Source organism: Polypterus senegalus, chromosome 7, assembly GCF_016835505.1.
Source record: "Polypterus senegalus isolate Bchr_013 chromosome 7, ASM1683550v1, whole genome shotgun sequence".
NCBI classification, from domain to species: domain Eukaryota; kingdom Metazoa; phylum Chordata; class Cladistia; order Polypteriformes; family Polypteridae; genus Polypterus; species Polypterus senegalus.
In genome coordinates, this window is record NC_053160.1 from 100,232,161 (window position 1) to 100,256,663 (window position 24,503).

At 38.5% G+C, this 24,503-nt stretch overlaps 1 protein-coding gene across 1 annotated transcript in view; it reads left to right on the forward strand.

The window, feature by feature from the left end:
• si:dkey-40c11.2 (drebrin) overlaps positions 1–24,503 on the forward strand; it is a 201,626-nt gene that overhangs the window by 101,475 nt on the left and 75,648 nt on the right. Inside the window, exons 2-4 of the mRNA XM_039759084.1 lie at positions 4,560–4,615; positions 5,050–5,162; positions 6,935–7,009. Of these exons, the coding sequence (XP_039615018.1) occupies positions 4,560–4,615; positions 5,050–5,162; positions 6,935–7,009 (244 nt within the window). The remainder of the gene's footprint in view (positions 1–4,559; positions 4,616–5,049; positions 5,163–6,934; positions 7,010–24,503) is intronic.

The window sequence follows — 24,503 nt, forward strand, 5'->3', positions numbered from 1 at the left end:
GGTGGCCCTACCAGGGGCATAAAGCCCCGGACAACAGAGCTCCTAGGATCATTGGGACACGCAAACCCCTCCACCACAATAAGGTGGCGGTTTGAGGCGGGGAGGTTACAGTGGGTTATAGTTCTGCAAAAACAGTCTTTTTGTACAATGTGTAATCTCAAGGTATTCCTATTTTTTCTTTATTGAAAAGAACCTGTGTTTAATGGTAAATGCGGTAATACTGGAAATAGAATTTACAGATTTTATCCAAGGATATTCAGCACCACACATAGACTAAATTCTTTATCATATGAAAAAAGAGGTAGGCTGATCATTACAGTGAAAATCCAATTCAGTGGGCACAAGTGTTTGTTGAATAAAGTTTCCCATTACAACATAATACTACAGTATAGGTTGATTTTCAGGTGTGTGTGATATTTTCTAGGTGAAGTCCATTTAGTTGTGGCCACTTACTGTATTAGCTCAATTTTTATAAATCTACAAAAATGCATTGTGTTCACTTACTACCATAGACATTAATCACACAGTTTTTGCTTCTGAAAGAAAATTAAATGCCTTTCCATTTTTACCATCTTTTTTTTTTTCTTCACGCACATGACATAGTGAGGCTCTGAGGCTAAAGATCTGTGCTGGTATCCAGTAGGAAGCCGGTTTCAAATCCCTGTTACTGCCAAAAGAGATCCTACTCTGCTGGGCCTTCAGCAAGACCCTTAACCTGCAATTGCTCCAGGGGTGCATACAATATCTGACCCTGCACTCTGACCCCAAGGGTTATGTAAAAACTAACACATACCTAATACAAGAAATTATATAAGGAAAAATAAAAGAACAAAACAAAACTAAAAACAAAATATTGGTTAACATTGGTGCATCATGGCTTTTGGAATCCCAGGTTCTCCTTGAGTACTTTCTCTCTGGAATCAACTTCTTATCCTCATGTCATATGAATTATGTTGGGGGTATTCTGGATAATGTTCACATTCCAGAGATACTGTATCTATGCTAAAGGCATTTGTGCTTGTATATTGCTTAGCATGAATGAGTATTGCTCTGTAGGTAAAGCATTCTATAACATATTATTATCCTGTTTCTGCTTTCTGCCTGACGATGCTCAATTCCCAGCTTTTTGCGGCCCCATAATGGAATGGTGTGTTTAGAAAGTGGATGTACAGTATGCTCTCAAATTATTGTTATTATATAATAGGTGTCTGCTCTTTAAATGATTTGATTAATATCTTGCCGTAAACAAATCTAAATGTGGCCAACACTATGGTCAGCTCCGGAACGGTAGGATTGCATCACATTGCATCTATTTGCTGTCTGTTTAGAGTTTAAGCATCTTCCTTATATCTGCGTGGGCTTTCACGTCACTTTCGTTTCAAAAGGCTTCTGCATTTGATTATTCTGATTTTAAATGTGAGTGTATGTGTGGGTGTGTACATGATTAGGCACCTGCGATTGACTGGCATCCTGTCTAGGGTCAGTTCATGCTTGATGCTGTAGTGAACTTGTATTGGATTAGGTGGGTTTAAAAATGTTTTGTTCAAAACACTAGAGTGTTATATTTTTATATTTGTCTTAAAATAGTCATATCAGTAAAAAAATCTAAAATCCTTTAAAAAGCTGCAGTTTAATAAGAATGTGCATGTATTTTTGCCTTGTTTTGCTGCTTTCAATTTTTTACATATTTTTTCAGTGAAATAGAACATTTTGGCTTAGACAGCATTGCTGTATTTGGACATAATCATGGATGCTTTAAAGTAAATCTGATAGGTATAAGTAAAAAAAAAAGACGGGGGTATCATTTTCAGATTGTAGAAAACATAGTCAATGGTGTTTTTTTTAAGGTGACATTGAGACATTTAGCGTTCAATCAAAGAGCAGCATGCAATCAATTCAGAAAAGCCAAAGAACACTTATGATAAATTAAGTTAATTATATGCTGAAAAATACATTAGAAACAAAACAGATGACCTGTTATGATACATTGAATGAAGGCTCAATAACAAAAACATTCTGTTTGCAGTTTCACCTTTATGTTTCAGCATAGAATTAACTTTCAGAATTTGTTTCCTTTGCAGGTACAGAATACTGTAATGCTACATTATTCGGATGGACTTATTGGCATATTGACTATATTTTATAGTATATTCTATTGTGTGTGTGCATATGTGCATGTGTGTGTTCTTTATTGGTATATTTGTTGTGAGACATAAAAGTAAGAATTGCATTGTACTATGTACACATAATAACAAACTTGAATTTTAACCTTAGCTGTAGAGGTAGACATAAGTTATCTGCCTCAACTAGGTTAGTTAGTGTATTCATGTGCTTTAAATGGTGGAAAAAAATATAAATTAGTACTTGTACCCATAAAAAAGAAAGTTATGATTAATAGATGCTTTAAATGCAGAAATAACTAAACTGAAAGATAGCTGTGCAAAGAGCTGATTGTCTGACATGAATTGGCTACTGCATTAAGAAGTCCTGTAGCATTCTCTGTTTCCCTTCAGGGATGAGCCTTCCCATGTGTGATGTCCTTTATATTTGCCGTGTATGCAAGGTGTACAAAACATTTACCATGGAACTGAAAGAAAATAGTAGTATATCATCTGGCAGGGGCATAAATTTGTCTTTCATGCAAAAACATTTCTAAAATAAATTCTGAAATGTACTTCCATGATAGTCATATTGATGTTATCTGTTAAGAGTGAAACCTAATGACTACTTCACTTGACTTGGGTGACCTAAATTACATTTTTAATAAAACAAACAAATATAGTTTGTCAAGGATCTTCCTATAGCAGCTGAGCAAACTTCCCACCAGTGAACAGAAGAAACATTGATAATTAATTAAATGAACCGATAGGCCACATAATGTAAAAGCAATTCCATACTTAGGTCTTGAGCTTCACGTGAAGTATGTCTAGGTTTTTATTTCTAAACTAAACCATTTATTTGTCATGGTCAAACAGATTGATCAATGAAAACTGATAATCTTAAAGCCTCAGCTATTTTAATATTTAAATAGTAGAGATGAATGTTCACAACACTGAGCAAACTGTTTGTTTTAATTACCAAAATTAAAACGGCAATTTATTGAAAAGCAAAAGAGAGGGCAAACTTGAAGTCACTAACTGCAATCATATTCGCTACTATATACATTTCTAAGTCAGGCTAAGTTGTCTACAATTATCTATGAACTTTTTTTTTCACTTTTTCTCTTAATGTGAACATTCAGATTTAGAAACTCAGCTTTCTTTTTGCTTTTATTACAAAATATCACCTGTGACATCAAATAATGATGTGTGAATCCATGCATGTCTATACTGATGGCATATCCTGTCAGGAATGCAATTGACATTTGTTTAATTCTTTTTTTGTTTGTTTTTAAAGTTGATAAATTGTATTTTTTCAATTTTTTATCATTATTGGATTATGTGTTTTCTTCATCATTTTATATGTGGTTATTTTTCTTGGGTATTTCCATTTTATACGTTTATCTTAATTAGCACCACCATTTTGTGTGTCAAGTCACTATAATCTTGTCTAGATGCTTGTGTCATGTGGTCTGCTGCCATGATGTACAAGATGGATGTTTGCATTGAACACCACACCAACATTAAGGCGATTGTTTTTGTTTCAATTTGTAATTAAAAAATAAAAGTACATCACAGAATTTTTATATTGAATCTGACTTTGATTTCATTTTCCATTTCACTATTTTTGACAAAAGGTCATTTGCCCTCCACTTGTATACTGACTATTCATTTGTCCTTTCCTCAACAAGAAGATGTTTATTTTTTATATATTGATGCTTATTTTGACTGTGCTGTAAAACAAGCAATACAATTGGACCTTTTAGTACAACTCTCATACAACATGTGCAGTTCATAGGAACAGTGCTGCCTGTACTGCTATAGAATGGACTTGGCAGACAGAGGTGAGCAGACTAGATCTAAAGGTCAAGAACTGAAAAAAATCATGCATCAAAGATAAAAACAAGAGATGACTCTCAAAATCAAAATGTCTACCAAGATTTGCTAAAAACCTGGAATTTAAAACTGCACTAGTGAAAGATAATAAATATCCACAAATGTGGAAACAAAGGACACAGTATGCTGGCATAAATTCCGCTGCATTGTTGACACCCACCATGACTTCTAGGACCACGGATCAGATCAAGGGGGTGCTGAATAGTATAACTGACCCTCAATATTCGAAAAAATTTAGTAGCAAGATTTAAATGAAAAACAATGTGAAAAAAACCTAAATTAAACCAGTTTGCTTATCATTTAAAACTGTCAAAAAAAATATGTTCTTAGGAAAAAATTTCTAATTCTTAGGAAAACATGTTCAGACTAGTCAATCATAACACAGCCTGTGACAGCTTGTTGGGCATATTCGATGTTTTAATTATGATGTGTATACTAGAGGATAAAAGGTGAGCAAAAGAGCAAAGCAATTAAAAATCATAATTTTAGTAAGCAAAAAAATTAAAACACTGTAAAAAAACTGAATAAAATAACTTAATAAATTGCCTTTCTTATCTTTTTTAGGGCTTTATTCTCTTACGAAGGATTTACCAATAAGGTCAAGCTCACTGACTCTGGAGGTGAGTAAATGTTATTCTGAACTTTAATATTCAAGGAGGAGGGCAATGGTCCTCCTGACACTCAAATTCTAACTCAGCTGGTTAGTGGAGACCTTGGCTGGCCTTTACTTAGTATCCTGGTATCATAACTCTACTAGGCAAGACTTCTAGCCCAGAGATATGCTATTAATTACAATAACACATGTTTCATGAAAATGCTAATATCTGATAGGTGAATTTATAGCTAAATGAGATTTTCACTCAAAACCAAAAGCTGCACCGTCAGTTTTAGCCATGACATCAGATTAAAGAGGGACTATTCTACAGTGTCATTAAAGAACCTTTCTCACTTTAGATAGCTTTTACTGTGACACATTTCTGATTGCTGTGTTTTTCAAAGTCCCTCTGTTAACCCTTGCCACTATTTGACTAACACTCATTCTCTCTCACCCCAGCGGGCGGTGTGGCAGAGCTTGCAGAGAAGTTCAACAGCAGCCGGGCCCAGTATGGACTGTGCAGAGTGGACACTCCAGGACATGGTCAGCCCATGCTTGTCATGATTAACTGGGTTAGTGAGGAACAGGTTACCTTGTTGTTTGTTCACTATCAAATTTAATGTAAATGACAGATAAATTTGTCTGGAAGAGTATTATTCCTTTTGTGTGAATGTGTGCTTAATATAGCTAAAGGGTTTTGCCCTGCTTGGTGTGACATGTTTTTATTTGGTTAAAAAAGACATCATTAAATAGAGACTGATCAGAGCCTGGTAAATAAAGACTGTTGAGGGTAGCTCACACATATTCACTTTAACAGGACAATAACTTTGGAAATTCAGTGTTTTGCAACAATGGGTGAGATGTTTGACACAAGCTGGTGTGCAGACTCTCTGTCTCCAGCCCCCACCTCATCTCCTGACTTTAGCAGCAGCTGGGCTGTGTTATAGCTTTCCTCTTGGCTTCAATAAGAGTAGGAGGGTTGTTTCCATGACAACATGTTGGAGTATTTGAAAGGTCAAAAGTCACATCTGCAGCAAGTCAAACAGACTTGGGGACTGACAGGTTTCCAAGGGATCGTGGGAGTCCATCCTAGTTGTTGAATGATTTTCCTCTAATACACAGAGAAACCTGCTCACGTTCATTTGTCCCACATAGTTTGTTTGTTTCGTGTTTCTTTTGGAATATCTTCAGTTCTATTGTCTTGCACTGAGATCTTTTCAATGGCCCTGCACTGGAGAAATCACCACTTGGAAGCAGTTTTTGGGCCCAGAGAGGTAAAGATGAAGAAAGATAACTGGTGATGCCTAGGGATGGATAGATAGGCAGAAGGTAGACAGTTAGGAGTTACACACTACATCTACATTTGGAAAAGAAAGATCTTTGTTAATAGAGGGTTGTCATCATGAGGGCTGTCATCACCTTGCTGTTCAATCCAAATGCCATTATGAACTCCACACTCTCTGCAATGCTGAGCCCCTGATTAGAGTCCCTAGTCTATTGATATAATGACTGCTGTGTTGCTGCTTTCAGGTCAATGCGAAATATGCTACTATAATTTATATTTAATACTGAATTATTGCCTCTTATGCAAAATTACTTATTTTCACTGATATGCTGGAATCCTTTTATGTTTTCCCATTTTGTGACCATTTCTGGACAAAAAGGTAACAGTGATTTTTACCTTGAAAATGCTGCATTCTCCACTACCTGCTTCCTATGGAGGACCTTGTCGGGCACCTCTGCTTTCTAGTGTACTTCACGGGTGGGTGCTTTTATCAAGTATATTAAGTGCAAGATTCTTGCAATTCCAGCTGAGTCATGTGACCCATGCTGTATGTCTTTTAGCCAAAATGATGTCCTCAAAGGAGATGGGATGATTTGCCAAGGGGACAAGACTGAGCCAGGGTGCTGCATTCATATCCTGCTTTGGCAGTTTCCCATGACTCTGAGGTTACAATCTGTAAAAATAGAATTATTTTCTGCTGTCACAGCAGATAATTGAGGAAGTGCCATACCAGATCAGAAGTTATACATTTTTCATCTAACCAGTAAAGCACATTGTGCTTGTGAGTGCTTGTTTGTATGGTTGTAGGATAATTTTTATGGATTGATTATTCTGTGTCTTGCGAATGCCCATGTGTACTTGGTGGAAAGTCCAGAAATTTGTACAGTAGAATGTTTATTCCTTCTAGTGTTAGGAAGCTTGTGTGATGGTAGCCTGATCATTCTTTCAATTGCTGCATGTGCCTGTCTGGCCCTTTTTGTTAGTCATATTGTAGTTTTGTATGCTGTCCATGATGAGAAGTCTCCATTGTGTCTGTCACGCTCTCTGTCTTTGTTTCAGATTGGAGACAGTGTGGATGAGAACAGAAGGGTGGAATTTGCCAGTCATGTTCCAGCTATCAAGACATTTTTCAAAGTAAGTGTAACTCAAGTGGAGGCAGCACAGATCAATAATAGTATTATTTATTTATTTCAAAATATATTCCTGTAAACAAACTTGTTAAATAAATTATTCAGTAGCATGCTGGTGTCATTTAGTGGCCATAGATAGGTCCTTTGGAAATCTAAAACTGTAGTAACCATGTTATAACTCAAGGGACCTTTGATTGTGGGTATTTCGACAAAGTTTAGTTTCAACAGGGTAAAATGGAAGACTTCCCCAGTCATCTCTGAATCCCTGAACAAAATCTGGACTGCAATGACTAAGCATTTTAAACAGACTGGAGAATGCTTCAGGGGTTGGTTTCATCAGTTGTCAATGTCGTCAATAGAATTTGGGTCCAAATTATTGTTCAGAGTTGCCTAGGTAACAGTCAGTCACTGAATCTTTTTTTGAATACTTAAGGCATTTTTCAAAGCAAATACAAAGCCAATAAATTACCACAAAATCAAACTGTATAATTCATTACTCCTTCAGTTTTCTGAACCTATTTATTTCATTACAAGTTTGTGGAGGCTATTTTTACAAGATAAGTTGAATAACAGGGCCCATACTTGGAAAAGGTGACTTACAAACCCACACACACACACACCCACCCACACACACACACACACACACACACACACATACACACAGAGTGTCTCTTTCAAGGGAAAGTTAGAGTACCAATTTAACTTATAATATATTTGGTATGTGGTAAGAAACCGGAATTCCCTTATCAAATTTACATGCAGACAAAAACACCATACTCATCCACAGTGAGTCAGAATAAATTTGAACCCAGGTCCACGCTGCTCTGTAGCTGTAATACTGAACACTACACCACTATACTTCATGTTAAAATGCAAGACAAATTCCTAGTAAATACTGTGGCACTATAAAGAGTCAGGGAATGTTCCGTCATTAAATTTAAAACATAAAACAGTGAATTTAATGTTAATAGTCAAATGAGAATAAAGAATTGATAGACAGCTATGCAACATCAGGATTAGTCAATAATGGCTGATTAATTGAATTTAGGGTGGTGGCAGCATCTGACACAAGGCAAGAATCAACTGTGAATAGGATGTCAGTCCATTTCAGGTGTTTCCTTATGAACACACCCACAGGGGAAATATTTATAGTTGCCAGTTAGTTTAATGACAGAGGAAAATTGAAGTACCTGAAGAAAACTCCACTTTGACATGGGGACAAGTGCAGGCTCCACACTAACAGTGACAGAATGCAGATGTGGAACTTCAAATGGTGATCTGTGAAGCAGAGGTGCTAATCATTACACCACTCTTGTTGGAAATGAGTACATACCTGTATTAGTAAGAAATGGAGCATACAAGCCTTTAAATTCGAAGCTTATTAGTTTCTGAAACTACAATTTTGATAAACATATTAAGGAAATGAGTTCACATCCTATTAACCTCTGCTTGCCTCTTTTTTGTCACTGCCTTTCTGACCACTGGTCTGATGTTTCTTTCAAGTTCTTTGGTTGTTGACCCATTTTTGATACACTATCATGCATGAGACCTCTGCAGGGTTACTTTTCCAGACAGAGTAATGCCAGCACATCTGTAATATATTGCTTTGCCCCATCTAGAGTACTTTAATATTTAGTGTTGCCCATTGCATATCTGAATTACATACAAACACAATAGGCTTTAAAAATGATGTCCTTGCTGTCTAAGCAGTGAATCGTTTTAGAATGAAACACTTACGTAATACTTGCATATTGGGCATTCATCATATGCCTGAAACATAGTATATATAAATATAGTTTTTTCAGTTTACAAAAGCAAGATATATAGAAAACAGCAAAGAGTGTTTAGATTTTACAAAATGTAAATGAATAAATATTTACATTTCACAGTTGAAGACTGAATGTTTGCAGGTTGTTCTTATTTTTCTTTATTTTGAGTAGTCTAAAAAATATCCTACTTATTAGTTATTCTTAGAATTTTACAGTGTATAAAAAAGACTAGTAAAATCAGGGGGCAAATCCCCGAATGATCTGTTACAATAACTATAGGGAAGATTACCAGCTTCTTGAAAAATAAAACAAAAATGTTACGTTGGCACTTTCTTTTAGCTTGCCCATATTAATACTTGTTAATTTATACTGTCAATTGGTTTTATATTAAGCTTAGAGTCAAGAATGAGGAGGCAAAAGAGTTTAGAAATAACTGAAAAAAGATCAAGACCCAGACTAACATCTCTATGAAACCATCTATGTAGGAGTTCTTTATGATTATTTTCAGTTTATTGAATTAGTGGTTAGAACTTTTTGAATAAAATAGTGTATTGAGGTAACTGGATCCTGCCCTTCAAAATAGGATTTTCAAGTTCAAGTCTAGTCTTTACATTAAGCTTCATCTTTATGGGCTATACATGATACTCGAGTTGACGCGCACTACAGTACATCGAGCCCGCGTGCTATTGTGGTTTTGCCTGCGTGCCTCAATAAGTTACCCTCCCCTCGCTCTTACTTTTTTACCGTTCATCTAATGAATACTGTACACTGAGTATGGCTTTACCAAAACAATCATTGATCGCGAATAAAGTATCCATTATTCATAAAGCTTCAATTGGTGATCTGTCTTTCTGCGTTAACCGCATATTTTTTCATACGTCTCAAACCAAGATGATGCGAGGCTAAAATGTATCGGGAAGCGCGCGTACATACTCAGTGCATCCCCTCTCGAATCGAACCTCGGAAGCCGCCGCTAGAGGCGAAGCCTCTACTATTACGCCACGGCGTGTGGTTTGTCTATTTGAGCGTAGCAGTGTAATTCAGTTTTTGTTCAGCACTCTTTGGAACTGTTGCTTTTTGTCTGCGCACTGTGTCAGTTCACGTGAGCCGCTGAATATGGTTTTATATGTCACTCGCTCGCTTCTAATTGTTTCGCTGCCTTCTTAATTATATAATGTATGTTTTCTTCAGCGGTTTTTGGAGCTGTTCCTGGTTTTCTACGTACTGCGTGATTACGTGGGAGGCGTGATGATGTCACATGAAACCCCGCCCCCCACGACTTTTGAGCTCAACTCCATTACAGTAAATGGAGAAAAATAGCTTCTAGTTATGACCATTACACGTAGAATTTCGAAATGAAACCTGCCCAACTTTTGTAAGTAAGCTGTAAGGAATGAGCCTGCCAAATTTCAGCCTTCTACCTATACGGGAAGTTGGAGAATTAGTGATGAGTGAGTGAGTGAGTGAGTGAGTGAGTGAGTGAGTGAGGGCTTTGCCTTTTATTAGTATAGATTTTGATAGGAATATAAGTATCATGCTGGTTAAGTTTGCAGATGATACCAAGATAGGTGGATTGGCAGATACTCTGAAATCCATTGAATCATTACAGAGGAACTTGGGCATCATACAGACTTGGGGAGATTTGTGGCAGATTAAATTTAATGTCAGTAAATATAAAGTATTACATGTAGGAAGTAAAAATGTTAGGTTTGAATATACGGAAGCTCTGAACCGCACAGTGAAAAAAATTATGGGATAACCCTTATCTCGTACGCACGTGAAAATGTCTCGTACATATGTGAAAACATCTCGTACTTACGAGATACTTTCACGTACGTACGAGATGTTTTCACATAAGTATGAGATACTTTCACGTACGTACGAGATGTTTTCACGTACATACGAGATACTTTCACATATGTACGAGATAAACTTAGATTAAAATATTACAAAAGTGTGCTTCAGGGCTTCCTAATTACGACCTTACCAAGGCTATGGCGCTTCTTTTTGTCGTCACTTCCAGCGCTTGTAGCGCGGTAAAATAAAAAAACAGATGGATGGGCTTTTATTTATTAAAGGAGTGTGGGATAGTTAGAATTGGGTTTAACAGCAACTTACAGTACCTACGTTAAGTAATGCCCAGAACGTCAGTCACGAAATGCCCATCATATACCCCGTTACACTATGGTTAAGATTAGGCTTGTGTGAGGGTAACGGTTTAGTTACGTGCTTTATGTTTACAGGTATTCGTCTGCACACTCGTACGGAGCAACTGAAGAGATCTGGGGCCTCATGTATAAACGGAGCATACGCACAGAAATGTTGCGTAAGAACTTTTCCACGTTCAAATCGCGATGTAAAAAAACCTACACTTGGCGTAAAGCCACGCACTTTTCACTCCGCTCGGTTTTGCAGACTGGCGGCACCCAGCGTCAAAGCAATGCTACTGTTCCTGTGTGGTTACTCTTTATTTTCCTGACGCGGCTTTATAAATACAGTACACTGACACTAACCGCATATCGTTTATTAGTGTAATGCATCTGATTGTAATTAACTTGTAACAATATAATGGTCCAGGGAATAGCCATAGTATTCCAAATACCGTAACTGCTTTAGCGTTGTTACTTTCACTGCACCTTCTTCTTCTTTCAGCTGCTCCCGTTAGGAGTTGCCACAGCGGATCATCTTTTTCCATATTACTCTCACTGCAGCACTCGGAATATTTATATCACTGTATCTGAGTTTGAATCACAGCAGCAGCTGATCGGAAAGAGAATTATCGGTATACAGCATCAGGAACACGCTACCTCAGCCACGGCAAAACGTTTTAAAGCCTTTCCTGTACGGACCTCGCGGTTCAGAAACAGTTTCATCCCAAGAACTATAAACGCACTCAATCATTGCTCCTTGTAGAACTGTTTGTACTTATAAGTACAATCATCTCACTGTAAACTTGCACTACAGTTATAATATTGCACAACCTGAGTTACTTTATAAAGCGCGTATTTACATATGATGACAATATCATTTTTAAGATGAAATGCAGCAAAATATGTTTATTATATTATACAGGTTAAACTTTAACTTCATTTAAATAATCTATATTCTTCACTGGGACTGGCGTCAAGGATAGAATAATTAAACATGTAATAAAAAGATAGTTCAATGTTCTTTAATCTTGTTAAATAATCAGTGCTCTAAGTTTACAGAATGCTTAACATCTATTACAGAGCTGATTGTGTGGCAATCGGTTACTTGGAGAAAGAAAAGCAAGAACTGCATGGGTGGCCACACCAATATATATTGAATATAAAACAGAAAGAGAAAATAACGACACAGCTAAAAAAGCAGCGGCAAATTTCGGCAAAAGTTAAATGCTTGTGTCATGAGCACGAGGCGGCTATGCAGTGTCCGCAACGGACGTGGTCATCCGCCGTGCATAAGCTACCTCACTGATATTGGCAGGCGAAGGAGCCACCGATTCTTTTTCTGCCCAGGGCTACCACAAGCCTAGAGCCGCCCCTCAACTCAACTCAAACTCAGCCAGCTGGTTTTATCAGTATTTTCTAGATTCTTTAACTTACATATTACAAAATTAATTTAAGAATAATTTATGTATTTGTAAATTTATTTAGAAATGCATGCATCAACTGAGTAATGAATTTTCAATCTGGTTACTCGATTTTGAGCTTTCTTATTTTCCAAAGGTCATTTGGTGGAGCTACAAGCAAATACGCTCAGGTACTTACCTTGTGGAGTTTAGTGCTTCCCAGTTGTGTGTGAATTTTCTCTTGTTGCACTACTTTCCTATTTTAAGCATGATGTCTTCATATTGGGTGCTGACACTCCCATCCTATGAGGCCAGTTTCCATATACTGTACCATGTAAAAGTCCTTGGGTGTTTTAAGAATCTTGGTAGAGCTTTCCTACATTTATGAAGAACATTTATAAACAACCTTCTCAAACAATGTATACAAAGTTTCAGTTGAATAGCATTTATTGAACATGAATTTTTATTATTTTTATTTTATCTAACTTCATGGACCCACTTTGCTGTGAGAAAAGACATACATTTTGTATAAAACGTATTTGTTATTTGTGTGTGTCATATAATGAGGCAGCACCCTTTTTAAAAACAGTTTCTCAGCTTAAGTGTTATATTACTTAGTAAATATTATTTTATTTTAGCATTTTACATTAATTGGAAGTATTCTTTCATTTTTCCAAGTAATCATTTTAAAGGGTAGTGTATGAAAATAGCCATGGGTTTAGATGCAGCAAATAAAGTCAGGTGAAGCCAGAAGGAAATTCCAGTGCATGTTTGGTTTAATTTTATTATTTCTGTTATCTTTGTGCATGCTGGAGAGAAGACACATCATATTCTTTGGAACAGTGTTTTTCAGTCATGAATCTGTATGTTCAGGTGTGCTTCTACAAGTTTGCACAAGGGATTCCTTAAATATTGTTCCATTGTAAGTAAAATGTATTATTGAGCAAATCATTAAAAAGAGGAGCAGTACTGGTCCTGTGAGCAATGCACTGAAATCAACAGTCATCCCAGAGCCTGATGTAATCATTGCAGATCATATAAAAAATAATTTACTGCAGTGAATGCAACAAGCCAGTGTTTTGAGAAAGTCATGCCAGTGTGTAGTCCATGATTTAAGATCTTCTTTTTTGTGCACCACTTGTTTTTTGGGATCCCTGCAGATACACTTAAGGGTATCTTGTAAACTATATTTCTTAAGAACTTTAGCAATCATAGATTTTAATACTTCTTAATGCATTTAGTTATTTATTTCCTACTTAATACAACACTCCCATTGAATAATGTAACATATAGCATAACTATGAATTTTAAAAATGCAACTTGATTTCCAGTTAGTGTTGGACATTCTCCATCAAATTACTGTGCAGTGATGGTACCAGCTTAACAAATAATGATGATACTCATCTCCAGGGCTATAATTGTTTTTTTTTTTTTTTAAGTTTTTTTTTGCTGTGGCAGTTTGGTCCCTTCTTTGTCCAGTGTGCCTCTGAGCAGACAGTCTTATATTTGACATGTCTCAGTTGGCAGTATGGCAATAAGGAGGAGTAGAGTAATGTAGAAGAACTTTGTAGAAGAAGGCTAATATTGAAGTGTGGTAAAATATAAGAACTTTCAATTTGGGATAATGAAAGAGCCAGCTGCTGGAGATTCAGAACTTCTTCATTAACCCATCTGAATCGGTTGCATTTGTATCTGGTCCACAGTAAGTTTATGAATGTGAAAGTCATCAATTTTCATCAAAATTTAGTGTGGTTGTTATCCCATTTTTAAAGTCAAAATAATTTCTTCAGTATATTTACATAGTTTTATATATATATATATATATATATATATATATATATATATATATATATATATATATATTTTTTTTGTATATATTGTCAGGGATGCCAGGGATCACGTGGGGGCCGCCACCCTGGTTGCTTTGGGGGCCACGGGTAGAGGGCTTGGAAGCCCAACCCTGTAGGGGCGCCCCAATGCCTTGGCAACCCTGGACCTCAGCACTTCCGCCACACCAGGAAGTGCTGGGGGGAAGAGGAGCAGGGACACCCGGAGAGCTTCCAGGAGAACAGCCGGCACTTCCGCCACACCGGGCGTGTCCAGGGAGGAGTGCCGGGAAACACCTGGAGCCCATCCGGGGTGAAATAAAAGGGGCCGTCTCCCTTCATTCAAGGCTGGAGTCGGGTGGAGGCAGGACAAGGCAGGAGAAGAGAGAGTGGAGGCGGCCAGAAGAAGAAGGCATTGTGTGGCCAGGACTTTGTGGGGTTGTGAGAGCATTTTTGAACATTGTAAACAGTGTAAATAAACGTGTGGTGGTGACTTAACAACATGTCTGCCTGTCTGTGTTGTGACAGATTAAGATGCTTCTCTTACCCTTGTACCCTCAGACTATCCGTCAGACACCAGGTAAAAGTCCAAAGATGATATTTATTATAATAATAAAGTGCACAAAGCACGCTCCTCTCCACAATTCTCCAATAACAACAAACCACAATAATAAACAATCCTCCACTCCCAGACGCTTAGCCACCCTGCCTCCCAACTCAGCTCGCCGTCTGGGAGCTCTCACAGTCCTTTTATATCTCCTGACCCGGAAGTGTTCCCAATCCCCAGTCCATGCGATTCTCAATCACTTCCGGGTCACGTAAAAGCTCTTCTCTTCAACCCGGAAGCCCGTCGCTCTTCCTATGACGAACCTCCGGGTCATAGGGCACGAAGAAGTCCTCGGTCCTCCCTGCAGCTCCCTCTCGTGGCCCCCATGGCATCCAGCAGGGCGGTGCACAAAAACTACATGGTCCATAATGCCCTGCTGGTCTTCTGGGGACCTCCATGCTGCAAGGAGGGCTCCACCTGGCGGCTTGGGGGTATTGGCCGGGGTACATGGCCGGCCATATCTTACAGTGTCTATATATAGACACATTCATTTGCCACATAAAAGCAAAACAATAAATCTGTACTAAACTAAATACACTGCTTTGTCTTTTTGATAAAATCCTTAGATTTTCGAAAGAGCCAAGCCACCAGCACATTGAAGATTCCTTGGTGTGTTTTGTGCATGGATGCTGATAATGTATTCAAAGGTGAGCCAGGCACATGAGGACACACACAGTCACAGGGCTGATGCAAGTGTGTAGTGCTTTTATTTACAAAAACAAAACAAATAGTACCTAAAGTGCAATGCTTCAATTATGAGGTTAAAATCCCAGGCAGAATCTGTCTTTTAAAAACAATCCTGAACCACAGTGCCTCCTTTCCAAATTCTGATGTCTCCTCTGTTTACCCTCTACGGGATCTCTACAGCCAGAGGAGACTCCACCAACAGGTGCAGTCAACCATAACGCAGCTCGGGTCCCTATTTCCCAGTTCCCTGGCATTCAGTAGGGTGCCACGCTAAATCTTAATCTGTCTCCAGTCTGCCAACATAGCATGACCTTAACACTAGAAATACCAGAGCCTACAAAAAAACTCGTAGATCCGTCCCACCTTAAATCGCTTCTTAAATCTGTTCGCACCTCTCGGCCAGATTCTTTTGTCTTCTAAATGTTCTGATAAAGACAATCTGCAAGCAGCTGGCTATTCCATCCCCCCACCGACTTAGAACGTGCACAAACTTCTCCCAGCTCATGCCTTGATTGATTATCTGGGAGTGAAGTGGAGTTTTAGAGTGGAAATAATTGATCGTTATTTGGAACACACGCATTTCACATGTGTTCCGTTTCTACAGTAATCTGTGTAAACACATTTTTAAAACACATGCGTTTTTCGTATTCTAGTAGTAAATGACAAAATGTAGGCATAAACTATATAATGTGTGAAGCCTGAATTCCAAATATCAAAGAAACACTTTCACAAAAGGTACAAATATAATAGAACAAATGCACTTTTATTCAAAAATATAACTGCAGAAAAACAGCCCGCGTTTACCGGCGACATTGACATGCATTCGTTATCACAGCTTTGGTGGCGCAACGGTATTAGCCATTGACTGGTAATCAAAGCTTCACGAGTTTGATCCTGGGCGAGTCCATTTTGAGAACTGAAGTGCTCGTATTCTTACTATTTTAGAATAAAAACTTACATTTGATTCCAGTCTGTAACAGCCGGTGTAATTTAAGATACTTGTAAAGGTTAGGTTTGTTTTTTCTATTCTGTTATTTTCTCAGCCGCGTTCACAGTCCCAACTCCCCATACACCCCCAGCATTTGACACTGCTGTTTTCACATAGACGCGCTATAACAGAGGTAAGCTCAAATCATGATGACGATTCTACATCGGATCAAGGATACACTTTTGCCATCGCTGTACTTTGTATATGTACATGGGAAGCTCTGCACTCGTGACTTTGCGCTGTAGATCTGGCTGTTACATACAATGGACGGTGCATGTGTACAAAACATTAACATTTATATGTTACTTACATAAAAGCCAGATCTAATGTTATTTACCTGTTAACCTTGAGTTATTTACTTACATGACGAAGGTTCTACATTGGATCAAGAATGTACTTTTGCCATCGCTGTACTTTGTATATGTACGTGGGAAGGTCTGCACTCATGACTTTACGCGGTAAATAGGTAAATAAAATAATAAAAACAGCAGTGTTACTTAGAGTCAGATCAGGAGAGGCGGGGGGGCAGGTGTTACAGTGTGATCGTCATTGACAGAATAAAACTGGAGCTTATTCAGTGCAGCCCCCCAGTTTTATTGTCCAATTCACGTTCAAGCTTTCAGACACACAATTACCCCCCTTTTCTGATCTGACGCCGTTTTCAAATAAAGATGTGCTATAACAGAGGTGAACTCAGATCGGAGAAAACAGAAGCCCTCCCTGCAAGAAACGTTCACTCACATATAAGAACAACGCAGCTGCTCCAGTATGCCACGTTGTCAGGTCAGCCCTCCGGTTGTAATATGACCAAGTTGTGCGCTGAGCTTACTCTTGAGCATGGAACGTACAGTTGGCCATGTGAAAAGCAATATTGTCACGAATCTCACAGCTTGGATTGCTGCTGTCATAATCGGTTTGAGTTTCATGGCTTGTTTAAATGACGTTAGTATTTGCAGGACTTGTGTTGAAGTGACATTCGGCATCTGTCAAGTGTTGTAAGCATACAACCGGTTTCATCGATAACTTCACATCCAGCATTTGAGAGTTTAAATATTCATAAACATCAAAGTATCCACTACTCAAATCGTCACCTGTGAATCTAAGATGTTTAAGAGGCATTGGCGGTTCTCCAAAGGTGTAAAATATATTCGCGGGTGAAGGACTGTGCTTAGCATATTCATAAGTAAGGCTGCTGCGCTAGTCAGCACGCCTCCCATGTAATTGACTACCTGCCCATATAAGGCCATTCTTCGCTACGGTGTGTTCATTCCTTTCCTTGCTTCGCCGAGGAAGCAGCCTTCTCACACCTTCTGCACTGTTTTATAAACGAACGACATATAAGAAAGTCCTTTTTCCTTGCTTCGCCAACGAAGCAGCCTTTTTATTTAATCCATGGGTTATCCACTGTTTTATTGTTCATTTATTACGATTGTTATACTTATTGTGTAGGTATTTTACACTTAGTTTACTGTTCAGGTACCCATTTCCTTTATTTAATCCGCGTCTTTTCTGCTGTTGTTTTGTTCGTTTATTACTATTATAGTTATTTGATTTCCTTTCTTTGCCTGACTGCCTGCCCATATAAGGTGCTCCACAGTTTTTTTGTGAAGCAGCCTTTACACAGCTTCTTCGCTGTGTTATAAACGAACACCATATAAGTCCGTCCTTTCTCCTTGCTTTGCAGTTCTCTACTGTTTTATTGTTCATTTATTACGATTGTTATAGTTATTGTGTAGCTATTTTAGACTTAGTTTACTGTTCAGATACTCATTTCCTGTATTTAATCCGCGGACTCTCCGCTATTTTTTTGTTCCTTTATTACGATTATAGTTATTTATTGATTCCCTTCTTTGGCTGACTGCCTGCCCATATAAGGCGCTCCGCTGTTTTTTTGTGAGGCAGCCCTTACACAGCTTCTCCGCTGTTTTATTCTCCTTGCTTCGCGGTTCTCTACTGTTTTATTGTTTGTTTATTACGATTGTTATAGTTATTGTGTAGCTATTTTAAACTTAGTTTACTGTTCAAGTACACAATTTCCTTTATTTAATTCGCAGGTTCTCCACTATTTTTTTGTTCTTTTATTACGATTATAGTTATTTATTGATTCCCTTCTTTGGCTGACTGCCTGCCCATATAAGTCGCTCCGCTGTTTTTTTGTGAGGCAGCCTTTACACAGCTTCTCCACTGTTTTATAAACAAATGTGATATAAGGCCTTCGTTTTTCCTTGCTTCACCAACTAAGCAGCCTTTTTATTTAATCCACGGGTTCTCCGCTGTTTTATTGTTGAGAGCTCTTCCTTCTTTTCTACGTACTGCGGTCACAGTCAGTTCACGTTATTACGTGGGAGGCGTGATGATGTCACACGCAGCTCCGCCCCCTACGGCCATCGAGCTAACATCCATTCTCCAGTATATGGAGAAAAATAGGTTCCCGTTATGACCATTACGTGTAGAATTTCGAAATGAAACCTGCCCAACTTTTGTAAGTAAGCTGTAAGGAATGAGCCTGCCAAATTTCAGCCTTCTACCTACACGGGAAGTTGGAGAATTAGTGATGAGTGAGTGAGTGAGTCAGTGAGTGAGGGCTTTGCCTTTTATTAGTATAGATTTAAAGGACAAAAATACGCTGACGGAGAGGTGAAAAGAGTTTAAAGGTGGGACGGATCTACGAGTTTTTTCGTAGGCTCTGGTAATTCTAGTGTTAAGGCGGGAGGCCACATGGAACACTAGGTCACCCTTGCTCCTTGATAGCTCACCAGGAGTGACCCCTTCTCCACATGTACTGGCCATGTGCTTCTGTCTGGGCTGTCTGTCTGACCATCTGCTTCCATTCCCCTTACATGGGCTCCTCCTCAATCCTCCCTCTTAATCTTTCTTCTCTTAACCTTTGTTCATTCTCATTGTCTCTCCTTTGTTTTTCTTGACTCTTCCTTTTTTTCCAACTTCACTGTGCAGGCTCCCTTTATAGCCCCAACTGTTTGCAGGTTCTGTTCTTCACTTGTTCTAAGGTGTGAATTAAGCACTTGACCGGCCTACTCACGTTTGCACTTTATTATTTATTTAAAATTGCTCTTCACCATGGACCTTTCTTATCACAAGAACATGTAAAACTCATACAGATGTTGATTCTGTGAGGCAGGAATGACAGCTCTGCACTAACTGGAGAAGCTCTCATAAAAAAGGCAATGGCTGCTGGAGTCCATTGGTCCAGATCGTTAGCCACTAGTGAGGACCTGGGGGAACAAGTGTCATATGTGTTCCCTCCGACCCTGAGTGAGTGGAATAAGGTGGAACCAGATGGCATGCATGAGTGGGCAAGAGGATGAAGTAGCTGGGATAGAATGTCTCTATGTTGTTGTAGTGGGTGCTGAGGAAAACAGAAAGTCCTTTTTAGAGTCATCTCACCAGCAGTCTTCATAATGTGGCTATTTCAATTCCTCACTCTTTCACGCCCCCTGGGTCATTACAAAATTCTGTCTCACTGAAGCATACATACACATTATCAATCCAATGGCAGCAGGAAATATCTTTGCAAAATAATGAAATAAGCTTCCACATGTTGAAAGAACATAAGCAATCATAAGTGTGTCTTTTTCAGCTATAATTAAATAATTGTATGAAAAACAGAGACAACAATTTACATCTGTGCATCAGCACTCAATAATGTCAATAACAGCACATGATTATGCACAGTCTCCTTTTAAAATACTAACTATCTTAGCAATATTTTGCTTTGTGTTTTTTTTTACTTCTTAAAGTGACATGAGTATGCTGTTTTGCAATATGTATATTATCAATGTATTCTTAACTTGCAGATCAATACTTAATAGCAATTTCGGCTTAAAAATTGGCATATGCAGTAAGTTATAAGGCTTTTCATTCACCTATGGACCCATGTACTCTTTAGCCTCATTGTAAGCTGCAAAAACAGACAAGGTATTTTTAAAATTTATGAAAAATACTTGAACATGTCACCTCGTTAGCAGAATTTATTAGCTCACAGCCCAGCTGACAAATTGTGATATCTTAATATAAATGTCAATTCACAAACTAGGGTTAAATAGCACAAGGCTTTTTTGCTTAAAAAGTTAATCATTTCCTTTAGATCGCTTTGTCTTTCCCTGACTTAGACTTCCTGAACTGGTCCCAGACTGACTGATGACCGGGATCTCTCACTCAGCCGACTGTTTACTTTGTCCGCTTGTTACCAGCCTTAAGCGGAAATACATTTTAGGCCAAACAGAAAAAGGAAAAAATATGAATAGATACACCACACCTTCAAGGAGAGAAGCATTAAAGGCATTAATCAGATAAAGTGGCTTCAGGAAGATATGGTCTGGCCAGACTGACTATGTTCAGAGCTACATTAGATGGAAATAGCACACATGGACACATAGCTAGAACTTGTGCTAAGATTTCTAGGGTAAAGAAGTTTACTTTTCATTTTTGGTTTCTGTGGTGGCACATATGATGGATCTGTTTTTTCAGAATCTCAAATAAAATTGCCTTCATTTGCCTGCTGAATGAGCCCTTTTAGAATGAGCCTGGCCTAGGACAGTTGAAATACAGCCTTAAAACCAAATTGTATACATACAGTATATGTTTTGTACAGTATGTATTACATCTGATTGCTTCTTTTCAGCATTATGTTTTACTTGTAGTTTTGAATGATTTTAATATTTTTATATTTGTATAGTGTGCTGTTTTCATAGATAGATAGATAGATAGATAGATAGATAGATAGATACTTTATTAATCCCAAGGGGAAATTCACATACTCCAGCAGCAGCATACTGATAAAAAAACAATATTAAATTAAAGAGTGATAAAAATGCAGGTAAAACAGACAATAACTTTATATAATGTTAACGTTTACCCCCAGGGTGGAAATGAAGAGTCGCATAGTGTGGGGGAGGAACGATCTCCTCAGTCTGTCAGCGGAACAGGACAGTGACAGCAGTCTATCGCTGAAGCTGATCAACTGTCTGGAGATGATACTGTTCAGTGGATGCAGTGGATTCTCCATGATTGACAGGAGCCTTCTCAGCACCTGTCGCTCTGCCATGGATGTCAAACTGTCCAGCTCCATGCCTACAATAGAGTCTGTCTTCCTCACCAGCTTGTCCAGGCGTGAGGTGTCCTTCTTCTTTATGCTGCCTCCTCAGCACACCACCCTGTAGAAGAGGGCACTCGCCACAACCATCTGATAGAGCATTTGCAGCATCTTACTGCAGATGTTGAAGGACGCCAGTCTTCTAAGGGAGTATAGTTGGCTCTGTCCTCTCTCGCACAGAGCATTAGTATTGGCAGTCCAGTCCAATTTATCATCCAGCAGCTCTCCCAGGTATTTATAGGTCTGCACACAGTCGCCTCTGATAATCACGGGGTCCAGGAGGGGCCTGGGTCTCCTAAAATCCACCACCAGCTCCTTGGTTTTGCTGGTGTTCAGGTGTAAGTGGTTTAAGTCGCACCATTTAACAAAGTCCTTGATTAGGTTCTTATACTCCTCCACCTGCCCACTCCTGATGCAGCCCACAATAGCAGTTTCGTCAGTGAACTTTTGCATGTGGCAGGACTCCGAGTTGTATTGGAAGTCCAATGTATATAGGCTGAACAGGACCGGAGAAAGTACAGTCCCCTGTGGCGCTCCTGTGTTGCTGACCACAATGTCAGACCTGCAGTACCCAAGATGCACATACTGAGGTCTCTCTGTAAGATAGTGAGTGGAAGTGTGCTTAAAAGTCAATTATTTTAATAGATGTGACATATGTGGATCATGTGTGTGATGAAAAGGAAATTGCATTCTTTTTGCTTCATTAACAGGTGTCATACAACTGATTTCTATGAGATCCGCCTTATTTTAATTTAAATGGTTTTGTCTCATTGTCTGGCATTTCTATACAATGCTGCACATTAAGCCTAAATTCATTTTCTCTGTCTTGATGTCTTGTCTTAATCTGGGTGGTAGAGGTTTTCATTGCAGACAGTCATTATCTAATTCATTAATTAATGATGGTTCCATTGGACTACTATATTTCTGGGCTTCCTCAAACAAACCAAATGACCCTATGATATACATTTAGCTTTTGAAAATATTTAGCTAACATAAGTTATATTCTGTAAATTTAGCTGAACTATCTGCTTCCTGGCTCTTTCATGTTAATCTTAAGAGCTCATAGCATACATGGCTCTGAAATGTACTGTATAAACATATCCATCTAGAGGAGCAGGTTATCTACTGTTATTATAACCCTTGTCTGCTTGATGCAAATATAGTATTATGCGATTTAAAACATATTTTTGTCATAAAGGCATATAAGTGACCCAGTAGCACAGGGGTTAGTGTTATGGCCTTATGGATCTTGTGCCCTATGCTTGTACATTCTTCCCATGTCACTTAGAGATTTTCGCTGGGTACTCTGGTTTGCCTCCCACATCTCAATGTTAATTTTAGACACCCAATCCAGTATTGGTTCCCAACCTACAGTGATTGAAGCAGGGACTTACTGGGGCCGTACCCTAGGGCCCCAGCCTATAAGGTGCCCCAAAAAAGTGTTTTTTGCAGTGAAATTGCTGGGTTTGCCAGCAGCCTTGTTCTGTGATTTATTTCCTGTAAATATGCTTTATGGCTGGCTTAAGCAAACTTTTTTTTTTTTTTACCAGCCCCCTGCAAGGCTATAATATTGCTCCTGATAACTTAAACTTGTGCTAAAGGCTGGCATTGCTGCTTCAGTCCTTCTCACCCTGCCACTTCCTCCAGCCCTCCACTCCACTGTGTGCCTTTCTGGTCTTTGGGTGCAAAAGGTGAAAAGGCAGTATGTTTTATATAATTTGTGGCATAGTGAGTTTGTTCTTTTCACAAATGGAGTTACTGAATGTATTAAATGTTGCACTATATTGCTCTTTACATATTTGTATTTTTTATTTGGCAAACATGTTCATTAACAACAACGTCAAATGTCTGCTACTGAGTAAAAAATATAATACAAAACAAAATTTTAAAACAAATCAACCAAAGCATGGGTTATAGTTAAAAAAATTCTGTGGAAGGTAGATCAATTGTGGTCAAAGAATAACATACAGAATTAAACCAAATAGAATAATTTCCCCCCTCTACAGAGGCAGCAGAAATATAACACCTAAATACTTATTTTTCATTTCACCTTTTGTTTTAGGAATTATGTGTAAAGCCAGCAGCTTCTAAAAGATGCATGTTGATTGAGGTAATATTCCTGACACTGGAAATGCTCTTTAAAATGTTGAATTTTAAATCAGGAATATACCAGTCATTTCCCATTATGTTTAATAAAAAAAGAAACCAGGTATTGTTTGCTATGATGAATGCTACAAAATAACAGCAAATCTGGGATCTCAGGTTCAAGAGTAAAACAGAATTTGATCTTGTCCAAATCTATTTTTAGGTCAGTGGAGAAGTGCTTAAAACCCATTGGTAGTACATTCATTAAGCAAAAAGCAGAGCAGTTCAGTAAAAAATTCTGTCTGTTATGTATATGACAAACTAAGAATTAAGAATTATAAAAATGCTAATCATGCATTTGATGAACAAAATGCTTTCAAAATACAGAAGTAATGCAGTGTAACATGTCTGGAATAATACAAAACCAAGAATAGCATCAGGTCAGGTCAGTTTGGGGAGCATGCACTGGTACAGTGCATTGCTGCACCCACCATATGACGAAACAGCTCGGGATCCTGGTTGGCAACCCCCAAGGCAGACATGTAGTCCAGTCTCACGCTCCGGAAATGACCAGCTTATCTGCTGCAACCAGGTGTTATGTGGGCATCCCCTTGGCCTGGTCCGCAATAATGAGGATCCTGTGAGACGGATCACTATCAGGGAATCACATCACATGGCCATAGTGCCATAACTGATGCTCCCTCACAATTCAGGTAATGTGCCTTATTCGGGACTCCATGAGCAGCCACTCATTTGACACAAAGTCAAACCAGCTGTACCCAAGGATTTTCTGAAAAGACACAGTACCAAAGCAGTCCAGTCTTTGTCTCAGGTCACTGGATAGTGTCCATGTCTCGCAACCATATAGCAAGA